General features: G+C 48.7%; 1 protein-coding gene across 3 annotated transcripts in view; it reads left to right on the forward strand.

Annotated features, from left to right (window-relative positions):
- Positions 1 to 236: 236 nt before the first annotated feature.
- STOX1 (storkhead box 1) overlaps positions 237 to 14,694 on the forward strand; it is a 54,853-nt gene continuing 40,395 nt past the window's right edge. For 2 of the 3 annotated variants that reach the window (XM_034930696.3, XM_034930697.3), the window contains exon 1: positions 245 to 685. In XM_034930696.3, coding sequence (XP_034786587.1) covers positions 376 to 685 — 310 coding nt within the window. In that variant the 5' untranslated portion in view covers positions 245 to 375. Of the gene's footprint in view, positions 686 to 14,694 lie in introns of all 3 variants that reach the window. The other variant, XM_034930698.2, reaches the window with a different exon arrangement.

The following is a 14,694-nucleotide window of genomic DNA, read 5'->3' on the forward strand; positions in this document are numbered from 1 at the left end:
CTCCAGGAAGCTGCGGGGAGCCCCAGGACTTGGAAAAGCCCCAGAGCGCGCCCCTGGGGGAAGGGGAGCTCGGGACCTCGAGGCGGCTGGAAGTCGAGGGCATCGCCAGGGGGCCGAGTTGGGCTCGGGTGTGGAGAACGAAGCCGAACGCTGGGCTCTGGAATCTCCTCCACAGCGCTCCGCCGGCCTAAGCACGGCTGCCCCACCCCCGGCCCGCCAGGCGCAGTCGGCCCCGCCCCCTGGAGCTCCGTTCCCCCGGCAGCCAGCGCCGCTGACCCGCGCGCAGTCGGCCGATCCTCCCGCCGAGCGAGCGGCGTCGTAGCCGCCGCGCTCGCCGAGGCCCTGCGTTGCGGGCTTCCGGCCGCCGGCGAAAGCATGGCCCGGCCCGTGCAGCTGGCGCCGGGCTCGCTGGCGCTAGTGCTGTGCCGGCTAGAAGCGCAGAAGGCGGCGGGGGCCGCGGAGGAGCCTGGTGGGCGCGCGGTATTCCGCGCCTTCCGTCGCGCTAACGCGCGCTGCTTCTGGAACGCGCGGCTGGCGCGCGCCGCCTCGCGGCTGGCCTTCCAGGGCTGGCTGCGGCGGTGGGTGCTGCTGGTGCGCGCGCCCCCCGCCTGCCTGCAGGTGCTGCGCGATGCCTGGCGGCGCCGGGCCCTGCGGCCGCCGCGCGGCTTCCGCATCAGGGCGGTGGGTGAGTGCGGGACCCGGAGGGGAGGGGCGTCCCGCGCCAGCTGTGAGCGCGGAGCTCCGCGCTGCAGGGGCGAGCGCGGCCCCGTCTTCTGCCACAGAGGCTAGGCGCTGCTCTGAGGGCCCGGGGGCTGCGGTTGGGCGGCCGGTCCGGGGGGCCAAGACGCCCCGGAGACGTTCCCTCCCGCTAGGACACTGCAGCTATAGTCCCCAAGGTGTGCCTGGCCGCTGCTAGGACTGGCTCCGGGCTGAGTCCGTTCCTCAACTCTTAAAGCCCGTGGAGTGCACAGAAGGAACTTTCTGCTTAGAAAAGTGATGCTCTGGATAGAGAGGCTTTGGGCTAGGGGCCACTGTCTAGGCTCCACCGGGGCGGTTAGGAAGGGTACCCCAGGGGAATGGCCAGAGTTTACCAAATCTGGCAGCTTTATTATTTTTTTTTTTTTGAACCACAGATCTGCAGCGGACGGCATTCTGGTTTTCATGTTCTGCAGTGTGGTGGTCTTGGGTCGGGACCTAGCAGCTTTGGGGTCGTTAACTTCTTGGGGAAAACAAGTAGCGTCTCATCCCTTTAGCTGAATAGACAGGATTCCACCTTCCCAGTCTTTTCAAACTTAACTGTTTGTTAGACAACAGCAGCTTTTTGCCTTTTTTCATAAAATAGCTTCTCATTTGAGAAACTAAACCACCGCACCCGTGAGTGGTCTCTGACTCTGGGCACTAAACCCAGGCAGGTGTGTCAGCTCCCTGTAACAGCCTGGTTCTTGTCTGCATTTATGTGAGGCTGCAAGGGCCATTTGATGGTGTGTTGACAAGTCACCAGTTGTTCCGCGCTTAATTTTCATTCTTACCAAGGAACCCCTCTGTATTAGTCCATAAATCATACTCTTCCATCCGAGGAGAAGGAGTCGCAAAAAAAAAACATTTGTTTGGCCAGGCGCGGTGGCGCTCGCCTGTAATCCCAGCACTTTGAGAGGCCGAGGCGAGTGGATCACCTGAGTTCAGGAGTTAGAGACCAGCCTGGCTAACATGCTGAAACCCCTCAGGAGTTCAAGACCAGTCTGGCTAATACGGTGAAACCCCGCTTCTACTAAAAATACAAAAATTAGCCGGGGCGTGGTGGCAGGTTCCTGTAATCCCAGATACTTGGGAGGCTGAGGCAGGAGAATCACTTGAATCCAGGAGGTGGTGGTTGCAGTGAGCCGAGATCGCACCATTGCACTCCAGCCTGGGTGACAAGAGCAAAACTCCGTCTCAAAAGGAAAAAGAAGAAGAAAGAAAAGAAAAAAAGCACTTATTTAATTTCCAGGGATTTGAAAACAGGGCAGCAAGAAGCAAGCACCTGACCCACCGATAACTGTATCATCCATTCAGAGATGGTATTACCACATCCCAGCAGCCAGTGCTTTAAACCTTCACTTCTCACCTCCATGCTGTCTGTTCCCTCTCCTCCCCACCCCGCCCCCGTTTTTCTTAAGCTCAAAAAAGAGCTCTTTGCAAAACCACATATACACATTTCCTCTCCTTTTACTTGCAGGAGTGAAGAAAATAAGTTTCTGGCTCTGAGAGCAGTGAGCCAAGTAGCCAAGCCAAAATCCTCACCAGCGAAGAGGTCTTTCAGACAGGCTCGATGAAAAACTCTTTTCAGTTCTGCATCCTCAGTTTTTCTGGTTTGAATTAGTGGTTACATTCTCAGGTCCCCCCTTTCAAAGGGTGAGCATAGAGTATGTTACAGAGAGGGAGTGGGATGCAGGGTGGGGGGTCTAGACCTGGGGGCGAAATAAGAGAGGGCTTGTGCTAAGTCACGGGCTGCCACTAATGCCCCAGTGAGCAGTGGTAAATGCTGGTGTCTGTGTTGGTGCTGTTTGCTGCCGTCTGAAATATGTATCACACGTCACCTGTTGCTCCCATTCTCTTCTGCCCAGTGGGTAATGCTGCCTCATAGCACAACTCAGGATGCAGTGGACACTATGACCCCATCTATGGGGTGTGCAACACAGTGGACTTCCGCCGGGTCATCACCCTTGACTTGGGTCTTCTGGCAGGAATGATTTTGAGGTTTTTAAATTTTGTTTTTAATTTAATTTAATTTTTTTTTTGACAGAGTCTCTCTCTGCTGCTCAGGCTGGAGTGCAGTGGTACAATCTTGGCTCACTGCAACCTCCATCTCCTGGGTTCACGTGCTTCTCCTGCCTCAGCCTGTGGAGTAGCTGGGATTATAGGCACCCGCCACCTTACCTGGCTAATTTTTGTATTTTTAGTAGAGACAGGGTTTCACCATGTTGGCCAGACTGGTCTCGAACTTCTGACCTCAAGTGAACTGCCTGCCTCAGCCTCCCAAAGTGCTGGGATTACAGACATGAGCTACCGCGCCTGACGATTTTTGTTCTTTATAATATTTTTGTTCCTTTTTTAAAGCCTTGACCATGGCAAGGACAGATTTTGAAGCTTTTAATGAGTCCTGATACGAATTTGAACATTTAGCTGGGATTTGGACAAAGCCACCCATTAGGACATTTTGAGGAGCAAAATGGAGAAAGATCTTATTTGATGCTGAGTGATGGATACACATGGGGGACAAAGGGGATGCTTTTGCTTTGAATAGTGTTGCTAATTGCTGATTTCTGGTCTAACTTGGGGTCCCTAGGTTCATATCAAAAGAGAAGAGGCAGCTCTTGGGCTACCTTAGAGTCCTGGAGGTTGGCGAAGGCAGGAGAAGCTGCTTTCCCCAAAAGGAATTGAAAGTTTGTGTCGGCTTGCTCTCTTGCCTCTTGCAGCACTGACTTCCAGGAGGGCGGGGAAAGAGCTGCTGTGGACTATTGCAGGTTGTTGCTCCATTCTCACTGTTATTTTGTAGGAAAGAGCAAAATGCTAGAAAAGGACAAAAAGAGTCAATCTGATCTCTTTGCCATAGATATTTGTTTATTTATTTATTTATTTATTTTTGAGACGGTGTTTCACCCTTGTTGCCCAGGCTGGAGTGCAATGGCGCGATCTCAGCTCACTGCAACCTTCACCTCCTGGGTTCATGCAATTCTCCTGCCTCAGCATCCCGGTAGCTGGGATGACAGGTGCCCACCACCATGCCCAGCTAATTTTTGTATTTTTAGTAGAGATGGGGTTTCACCATGTTGGGCGTGCTAGTCTCGAACTCCTGACTCAGGTGATCCGCCCGCCTCGGCCTCCAAAGTGCTGGGATTACAGGCATGAGCCACTGCGCCTGGCTAGATGTTTTTTTAAAGGGTAATTTACTGCTGCATAAAAGCATTAGGGTATAGGAAGTATTGCTGGCCAGCTCAGGCAGAAAATGCAGGGAGAGAGGGATGGCGGTCAGCTTTATAAGTCCAGCTGTGTTGCCTTGGGTCTTATAAGACCTGGGACTTACAAGGTAAGAGGAGGGAGCACCCTAGCCAAGCCGACTGGAGTGACTGGAGCCCCAGTTGTAGACCTGAACTTAAGTCATGCAGAGGTTTATGTTTTCTCCAAGTTTTCTGCCTTAGTTCTCTCTGATTTCATTCTCTCTACCTTACCTTTCCTCTGGTAAGGAAAGTAGTTCCCAGGCAGAGAGTATTTCTCTAAAAAGAGAGACATTGGATCTTTAGCTTGATTAACAAGGGGCTAACTCTGTTTTTGTGCTCCAGTCCTCAAATGTTGTATTTTCTTTTCTTTTCTTTTTTTTTTTTTAAGTGGAGACAGGGCCTTGCTCTGATTCCCAGGCTGGTCTCTAACTGCTGGGTCCAAGGGATCCTCCCCCCTCGGCCTCCCAAAGTGCTGTGATTACCAGTGTGAGCCACCGCACCTGGCTCAAATGTTTTGTTTTCTGTTTTTCATTAGCCAGTGGCATTAACAAATGAAAGAGTGAGTTCTGGAAGCTGGAGGGAGACTGCTGCCTAACCAGCTGAGCCACTGGGGAAGGAGGTACTGCAGGGAGGTGGGGCACCTGTATTTGTTTGGAAGAATCTGTTGCCACTCTGAGAGTACACCTAATGGGACAGGAAAGATTAACGGTGGGGGTGGGCGGCCACTTGGCCAAACAAGTTTGTTCCCTTCTGAAATTTATAGCTGGGGTGTCTCCACCCTGTCACCCCCAGCAGGGCCTTTCATCTTTTCTCACTGAATAAAAATGCCCCAGGCCATGCCTGGTGGCTCTTGGCTGTAATCCCAGCACTTTGGGTGGCTGAGGCAGGTGGATCACATGAGGTCAGGAGTTTGAGACCAGCCTGGCCAATGTGGTGAAACCCCGTCTCTATTAAAGATAGAAAAATTAGCCCGGCATGGTGGCACGTGCCTGTAATCCCAGCTACTTGGGAGGCTAAGGCAGGAGAACCCGGGAGGCAGAGGTTGCAGTGAGTGGAGATTGTGCCACTGCATTCCAGCCTGGGCAACAGAGGGAAAATGTCTTAAAAAAAATTAAAAAAAAAAGAAAGCACCAAGTGCTGGTGGCTCTTTTTAAATACTTGCTTCATGAATTCATTCATGAGCCAGGTACTGTTCTAGGTGTTTCTCTGTGTTTTGTTTTTTGTTTTGAGACAGAGTCTTGCTCTCTTACTCAGGCTGTAGTGTAGTGGTACAATCATGGGTCACTGCAGCTTCGACCTCCTGGGTGCAAATGATCGTCCTACCTCAGCCTCTTGTGTAGCTGGGAACACAGTTGCGCGCCACCATGCCTAGCTAATTAAAAAAAATTTTTCAGTAGAGGCAGGTCTTGCTCGCTATATTATCCATTTTGGTCTCAGACTCCTGGGCTCAAACAATCCTCCTGCCTCTGCCTCTCAAAGTGCTGGGATTACAGGCATGAGCCACCTTGCCTAGCCACTTCTGTGGTTTTTTTTTTTTTTGAGACAGAGTCTCACTCTGTCGCCCAGGCTGGAGTGCAGTGGTGTGATCTCAGCTCACTGCAAGCTCTGCCTCCCAGGTTCAAGGGATTCTCCTGCCTCAGCCTCCCGAGTAGCTGGGACTACAGGCGGGTGCCACCACGCCCGGCTAAGTTTTTTTGTAATTTTAGTAGAGACAGGGTTTCTCCATGTCGGTCAGGCTGGTCTGGAACTCCCGACCTCAGTTGATTCATCCGCCTCAGCCTCCCAAAGTACTGGTGTAGCAGGACAAGCCGTAGACAAAACTCCTCAGACACCGAGTTAAAGAAGGAAGAGGTTTATTTGGCCGGGAACATCAGCAGGACTCCTGTCTCAAGAGCCGAGCTCCCCGAGTGAGCAATTCCTGTCCCTTTTAAGGGCTCACAACTCTAAGAGGGTCCATGTGAGAGGGACATGATCAATTGAACAAGCAGGGGGTACGTGACAGGGGCTGCATGCACTGGTGGTCAGAGTGAAACAGAACAGACCAGGAAGTTTTATAATGCCTTTCCATACAATGTCGGGAATCTGTAGATAACATAACCGGTTAGGTCGGGGTGGTCTTTAACTACCAGGCTTAGGTCAGGCAGGCCCAGGACTGGTTTCGGGTCTGATTCCTAGGCGCCGGGCTACCTGCCTTTAGTTTTGCTTTACTTTCTTTTTCTAAGTATAAAGCATTATAAAACAATATGAGAGGGTCTGTCTCTCTTCTCTTACTGGGATTACAGGCGTGAGCCACCGCACCCGGCCTGCTTCTGTGTTTTAATGCATCTTTCATTCAGATTTGCCTCTGCTCAAGGGAAATAGAGTCAGGCTCTTTTTCCACATCTAGTTCAAGAGGGGATAGCTGAGTGGGAGGCCATGTTCTGGAAGCTGGCTGGTTCACACAATCCTCTCCATCCCACAGTGACTCCTCTGGGTACTGCAGTTTCTGCCTTTAGTTAGGCAGGAGTTCTTTGTGTTTTGGGAGGTGCTGAAGATCAGGCACATCAGGTTGGCCAAAGGGAAGTGATGGGAGGATCTTCCACATCTCCTCGTGCTCTTCCTACCTGATCCCCCAAATCCCTCTGAGCATGGCCTTCCAATCACAGAGAAATATTCAGGCAAAATTGCAAGTACTCTAGGAGTGTAGAGTGTGGTATCTGCAGTAACGCTAGATGTTGACTGGTTTCAGAATCTATCCTGGGATCTGGTTTGGGAGAGGAAGAACAGTGCTAGGGTACTCGGTGCCTGATGCTGCAAGAATTGGGCAAGTCTCTGGACCACTGTTCTTATTTGTTCTGTGACTTAGGGAATGGTGTGGGGGAGTGTGTACAAATGGTAAGGAAAGGGAGTGGTCTGATTCCTATTCTGTTTTATTTCTGAAGTCCTACCTTGAATGACAGTAGGACATCTTACAGCACTTCGTAGCTAATGGAATTTTGTAGGTGAAATTTATATTTAGGGAAATGCACACATCTTAAGTTTACTATTTGATAAATTTTTCAAATGCATACATGTGGTAACCCACATTCCTAGCAGGATTAGAACATTACCATTACCCCAGAAAGTTCCCTCCTGTCCTTTCCCAGTCAGCTCTGCCTCGATTCTCAGAGATAACCACTATTTGGAATTATTTTTTCTTTTTTTGTTTTTTGAGATGGAGTCTCACTCTGTCACCCAGGCTGGAGTGCAGTGGCGTGATCTCGGCTCACTGCAACCTACGCCTCCCGGGTTCAAGCGATTCTCCTGCCTTAGCCTCCCAAGTAGCTGTGATTACAGGCATCTGCCTCCACACCCGGATAATTTTGTATTTTTAGTAGAGACGGGGTTTCTCCATGTTGGCCAGGCTGGTCTCAGACTCAAAACCTGAGGTTATCCATCTGCGTTGGCCTCCCAAAGTGCTGGGCTTATAGGCGTGAGCCACCATGCACGGCCAGGCTTTATTATTACTATTGTTTATTGATTTATTTTGAGATGGAGCCTTGCTCTTTTGCTCAGGCTGTAGTTCAGTGGCACAATCTCGGCTTACTGTAGCCTCCACCTCCTGGGTTTAAGCAATTCTCCTGCCTCAGCCTCCTGAGTAGCTGGGATTACAGGCGCCCGCCACCATGCCCAGCTAATTTTTGTATTTTTAATAGAGACGGGGTTTCACCATGTTGGCCAGGCTGGTCTCAAACTTCTGACCTCAAGTGATCTGCCCGCCTCGGCCTCCCAAAGTGCTGGGATTACAGGCATGAGCCACCACACCCGGCTGGCTTTATTATTATTTTTTAAATAGACTGTTTCACTCTGTCATCCAGGCTAGAGTGAGTGGCGCGATCATAGCTCACTGAAGCCTTGAACTCCTGGGCTAAAGTGATCCTCCCTTGTCAGTCTCCTGAGCAGCTGGGACTATAGGCACCCATCACCACATCTGGCTAATTTATTTTTATTTTTTGTAGAGATGGAGTCTCCCTGTGTTGTCCAGGCTGGTCTTGAACTCTTGGGCTCTCACTTCTCTGGGCCTCTAGTTCTTTAGGTGTGAACGTCTTCCTGCCTCTGCTTCCCAAAGGGCTGGGATAACAGGCATGAGCCACCATGCCTAGCCTGTTTTTAAACACATTAAGTTACCTACCTTCTCATCGTATTATGCATTGGGCCTTTTCGATATCCTTCCGCTTATGCGCATTCCTACTGAAAAACACCAGTGCAAAATTATTTTCAGTTACAGGCAGCAAAAGTGAGACTTGAGGAGTCACTGAAAACTATAGTTTAAAGTTTCCAGATGACCCAGAACCACTGTGGTTAGTGAAGAAAATTTGAGCTCAATTGTTTTTTTCTTTGCATGGAGTCTCGCGCTGTCGCCCAGGCTGGAGTGCAGTGGTGCGATCTCGGCTCACTGAAACCTCCTCCTGGGTTCAAGCAATTCTCCCGCCTCAGCCTCCTAAGTAGCTGGGATTACAGGCGCGCGCCACCACGCCAGGCTAATTTTTTGTATTTTTAGTAGAGACGGGGTTTCACTGTGTTAGCCAGGATGGGCTCAGTCTCCTGACCTTGTGATCCACCTGCCTCGGCCTCCCAGAGTGTTGGGATTATGGGCGCGAGCCACCACGCCCCGCCCTTGAGTTCAATTTTTTGTGCTGCTATTTATTAGCTGTATGTCCTTGAGCTAGTTACTTAACCTCTCTCAGCTCCATTGTCTACATGGCTACAAATGAGGACACAGTAGCCCCTTTGCAGGTTGTTTTGAAGATAAGGTACCTGAGAACCTTCAGCCTGTGCCTGGTTCAGAGTCAGCATCAGGAAAACAACGAATACAAGGCAATTTCCAGCATGGAGGAAGAAGAGAATGGGTCCGGATTCTTGTTCACTAGACAAACCTGTCTCTGTTAAGACTTGTGCTAATCATTGCTTGCCTGACATATACTTATGTTCAAGACCTCTGTCTGTCCTTCTGTCTTGTCCTTTGTGCTTAGTGCTGGTCACGTCCACAGCCGTGTGTTGTCCTGTGCCTCAGCCCAGGTCCCAAGGGGTGCCTGGTGTCGGAGAAGGAGCCTGTACTGGGATTCTGATGCCTGAGTTTGCAACCAACCCTGCTGCTAAGTTGCTGGGAGCCCCCCAGCCTATCCTCTCACTTGTCTGGGCCTCTAGTTCTTTAGGTGTGAACGGCTTCCTGCTCACTTTGACTCTGTTGACTGGCTAAGCCTTCCCACCTAGCTTGGCCCTGGCCTCACCTGGGTCAGCCTCCCAGTCATCTGTGTCAGGAGGCCTCGGGAAGAACAGACAGAAGCTCACACCAAAGTTGCTTAAGATATTTTCCACAAACAGGGGAAGTATATCTTCCTCTTAGTACTGCCCAGACATCTTGGTTCTCTAATACCATTCCCCCTTCACCAGGCAACTGAAGCTACACAGTTGTTGAAGCACCCACACCATGCTGGGCTGCCCTTGCGCTTGCAGTCGTTTGTTAGGTATGCGTTGAGCATTTACCCTCTGCCCAGCCTGACTGGTTGGTCCATACAGAGGGGCAAAAGGCTCATGCCCTGACCTCAAGGAGCTCATAGTCTAGGGAGCAGATGGATGAATAAGTGATACACAGTTATAGGGAGCAATAAAAGGATAGCTGATCAAGAATCCCATGCATATGTGTATGTGTATTCAAGGAAGACTTCCTGGAGGAAGTGATGCCTAAACTAAGATACACAGAATAAGTAGATGTTAGCGTAGTGAGAAGCACATTTTAAGTTGAGAGTGGGGCATGTGTCCCGGTTGTATGACCCACATGTGGAACCACAAGCTTCTGGGTGCAGCTGGAGTATGGAGCGGGAGGTGGGCGTTGGCACAAAGGGCCTGCAGAGGGGCTGACGTGGAATGGGCCCTGAGTACTCTACTCATGCATCTGAGCCTGAGGTCACTGAAGAGTATTATGCAATAAAGTGCATGTATGTGATTATATTTATAATCCTGTTTACATGATATACATGGTAGATACTTCTCAACCTGAAGTATGCATTATCTTTCATCAATGGTTGTCTGGAATGGTGGCGCCTTGGAAGGGTGATGTAAGCCCCCATGGGCCTACGGGAGTGCCCATGGTGCTTGTTCAGTGGCAGATCTGACATCTGAGAAAGACCTCAGGAGCCATGCAGGACACCTAGGATCTAATCCCTTGTCACTAAGCAGCTGAGTGACCAGCTTCTCATCCAGTCCTCTTGGGGCCTTGGTTGCCTCATGTGTTGGCAGGTATTCTGCCTGCCCTTTTTACTGCACAGATTTGGCATCGGACTCCAATAAGATACCATCTATGCAAACACTTTGAAAAGTGCACGGTACAAACACCAGCATGTCTTTACATCTATTTGTGCCTTCTTTAATTTCTTTCATAAGTGTTTATAGTTTTCAGTATGCCTGTCTTTCACCTCCTTAGTTAAGTTTATTCCTAAGTATTTTATTCCTTTTGGTGATGTTGTCAATGGGATTGTTTTCATTTCGTTTCTTTTTTTTTTTTTTTCTTTTTTCCTTTTTGAGATAGGGTCTGGCTCTTTTGCCCAGGCTGGAGTGTCGTGGTGTGATCATGGCTCCCTGCAGCCTCGACCTCCCAGACTTAAGTGATCCTCCCATCTCAGCCTCTCCAGTAGCTGGGACTACAGGCAGGTGCTACCACACCCAGCTAATTTTTGTGTTTTTAGTAGTGATGGTGTTTCACCGTGTTGCCTAGGCTAGTGTTGAACTCCTGGGCTCGAGTGATTCTTCCGTCTCGGCCTCCCAAAGTGATGCGATTACAGGCGTGAGCTAGGACTGTTTTCTTAATTTCCTTTTTGGATAGTTTATTGTTAATGTATAGAAATGCAACTGATTTTATGTTCAGTGTGGGTTCTGTAACTTTACAGAACTGATTAGTTCTAAGAATTTTTGTGTGTAGCATCTTTAGGGTTTCCTATGTAAGATCACATCATCTGTAAACAGAGATGATTTTACTTCTTTTCTGATCTGGATGTCTTTTATTTGTTTTTCTTGGCTAATTCCTCTGGGTAGGACTTCCAGTAATACGTTGAAAAAAAGTGGCAAGAGCCGGGCGCGGTGGCTCATGCCTGTAATCCCAGCACTTTGGGAGGCTGAGGCAGGCAGATCATGAGGTCAGGAGATTGAGACCATCCTGGCTAACATGGTGAAACCCCATCTCTACTAAAAATACAAAAAATTAGCTGGGCGTGGTGGCAGGCACCTGTAGTCCTAGCTACTCGGGAGGCTGAGGCAGGAGAATGGTGTGAACCCAGGAGGCGGAGGTTGCAGTGAGCCGAGATTGCACCACTGCACTCCAGCCTGGGCAACAGAGCGGGACTCTGTCTCAAAAAAAAAAGAAGTGGCAAGAGTGGGCATCTGCGTCTTCTTCCCAGTCTTAGAGGAAAAGCATTCAGTTTTTCACTGTTAAATAAGATGTTAGCTGTGGGCTTTTCACATATGACCTTTATTGTGTTGAAGTAATTTCATCCCATATCCATGGATTGGGAGACTTAGTATTTTTTAAATGTTCATACTACCCAAAGTGAGCTACAGATTCAATGCAATCCCTATCAAAATCCCAACAGCTTTTTTATGCAAATAGGAAAAACAATTCTAAAATTCGTATGGACTCACACAGGATCCCAAAATAGCCAAAACGATTATTATTATTTGAGGCAGGGTCTTGCTGTGTCACCTAGGCTGGAGTACAACAGTGCAATGACAGCTCGCTGCAGCCTTGATCTCCTGGGCTCAAGCGATCCTCCCACCTCAGTCTCATGAGTAGCTGGGACCAGAGGTGCATGCCACCACACCCGGCTAATTTTTAATTTTTTTGTAGAGACAGGGTCTCGCTCTTTTGCCAAAGCTGGTCTTGAACCCCTGGGCTCAAGCAATCCTCCCACTTTGGCCTCTGCCAAAAATGACTTTGAGAAAGAAAAACACAGCTGGGAGTCTCTGGCTTGGGGGCTGCCTGAAAAAAAGAACAATACAAAACAAAGCTTGAAGCATCACACTTCCTGATTTCGAAATACATTACAGGCCGGGCATGGTGGCTCACGCCTATAATCCCAGCACTTTGGGAGGCCAAGGCAGGTGGATTACCTGAGGTCAGGAGTTTGAGACCAGCCTGGCCAACATGACAAAACCCCATCTCTACTAAAAATACAAAAATTAGCCAGGCGTGGTAGTGGGAGCCTGTAATCCCAGCTACTTTGGAGCCTGAGGCAGGAGATTCGCTTGAACCCAGGAGGCAGATGTTGCAGTGAGCCGAGATTGCGCCACTACACAGAGTGAGACTCCGTTTCAAACAAAACAAAACAAAAACCACACACACACAAACAAAACAAAAACCAAAAGGTATTACAAAGATATAGTAAGTAAAACGTGGTACCAGCATAAACACAGATATATACAGCAATGGAACAGAATAGAGAGCCCAGAAATAAACCCACACATATACGGTTAACTGATCTTCCTTGAGGGTGCCGAGAACACACAATGGGGACAAAAGGGTCTCTTCAACAAATGGTCCTGGGAAAACAATCTCCACATGCAAAGGAATGAAATTCTACCCTTTTTTTATACCATCCACAACAGCCAACTCAAAACGAGTTAAATGTAAGACTGGACACTAAGACTCCTAGAAGAGAACATGGGGAAAAGCTTAATGACATAGATTTTGACAATGATTTTTTGGATATGACACCAAAAGCACAGGCAACAAAAGCAAAAATAGAGAAGTGGGACTAAGTACAAGCATCAACTATTTATTTTATTTTACTTTATTTTTAAATTTTTATCTATTTATTTATTTCAAGACTGGGTTATGAGCCTGGCTAATTTTTGTGGGGTTTTTTTGGTAGAGATGAGGTTTCACCACATTGCCCAGGCTGGGCTCAAGTGCTGGGATTACAGGCGTGAGCCACTGCTCCCGGCCCAAGCACCAAATATTAACAGTGGTTATTTTGTTTTATTTATTTATTTATTTTTGTTTCTTTTTTGAGACAGAGTCTCATTCTGTCACACAGGCTGGAGTGCACTGGTGTGATCTTGGCTCACTACAACCTCCACCATCCTGCTTCAAGCGATTCTCATGCTTCAGCCTCCCAAGTAGCTGGGATTACAGGCATGAGCCACCACGCCTGGCTAATTTTTTGTATTTCTAGTAGAGATAGGGTTTTGCCATGTTGCCCAGGCTTGCCTTGAACTCCTGAGTTCAGGTGATCTGCCGCCTCGGCCTCCCGAAGTGCTGGGATTATAGGCATGAGCCATCGTGCCCGGCCAACAGTGGTTGTTTTATCTCTGGTATGGAATATGGCTGTGGGGTGTGTGTGTACGTGCACATGTGCACTTGTAAATGTTCTTGCTTTTTGCTTTTTTTTTTTTGGAGACAGTGTCTCACTCTGTTGCCCAGGCTGGAGTGCAGTGGTGCGATCCTGGCTTACTGCAACCTCTGCCACCAGAGTTCAAGCGATTCTCCTGCTTCAGCCTCCTGAGTAGCTGGACTACAGGTGCCTGCCACCAAGTCCGGCTCATTTTTGTATTTTTAGTAGAGACGGGGTTTCACCATGTTGGTCAGGCTGGTCTTGAACCCTTGACCTCATGATCTGCCCGCCTCAGTCTCCCAAAGTGCTGGGCTTACAGGCATGAGCCACCATGCCCGGCCTGTTTTTGATTTTTAAATATATATTACTTTTAGTACCTTTTATTTTAATTTGAGTTTCACTTGGTGGGTTGCTCCTGTAACACATTCACATAGTATGAAAGGGTATGCAGGAAAAAGTCTCTCATTTCCCTATCCCAACCACTGATTGCCTTTCTCTGGAAATGGCTGCAGTGACCAGTTTTCTGATCCTTCTATAGATAGTTTATAAATCTACAAATAATATGGATAGACATATCTGCCTCCATTTTTACATAAATGTTAGCATATTACATGTATTATTTTTTCTTGGAAACAAATTTCCTTAAGTCATTAAAAAAATCCACGTATAAGTGCAAGGAAGTTAATAGCATTGTTCTAGGGAACAGAAACACTAGTTCTGTAGGATGTAAGTAGGGATTACATGAAAGAGAGTTTCCTAGTTCAGTGTGTTTGGATACCATGTTTAAACAGGTTTCATGAGTGCAGAGGCTTCGGGAGACCTTGGTATGCTGATGGTCTCCATCCAAGAGGCAGGAGAATAATCTGAATGCTCCAGTCTCATTCTACCAGCGAAGCCCGTTTTTGCTGAGCTCCTTGTGGGTAGATGTTGGAGGCGTTCCTGGGAAACTCTGGATCCCTTTGGAGTATCTTCCTGTGGAAGGAGCTGATCATCTTGTCCCATGAGCCCAGGGCCCACCTTACAGAGAGCCACGTCTCAGAGCCCCATTGTGGAGTGGACAGAGATCACAGTAAAAACTACCCACGTCCCGCACCCAGGGAGGTGTGTGTGTTGGAGGATCATGGAAAGAACACTAGACATGAAGTCCGGGCCATCTGAAGAGTATTAACCATGTGACCTGAGGCAGAGCAGTCCTCCCCTTATAAATGGCAGCCACCATGCTTGCCTTGCTCCAAAGTTGTGGCATTGGGATGCAGAAATGCCCTATTTGAAGATGTTATTCCCCAGACCTTCAACCCCACAGTGGAGATTTCAGGAAGGGGCAGAGTTTGGACATCCCATAGGTTCATAGATTTCATAGATCAGAGGGCTTT

This window comes from Pan paniscus, chromosome 8 (assembly GCF_029289425.2).
Source record: "Pan paniscus chromosome 8, NHGRI_mPanPan1-v2.0_pri, whole genome shotgun sequence".
NCBI lineage: Eukaryota > Metazoa > Chordata > Mammalia > Primates > Hominidae > Pan > Pan paniscus.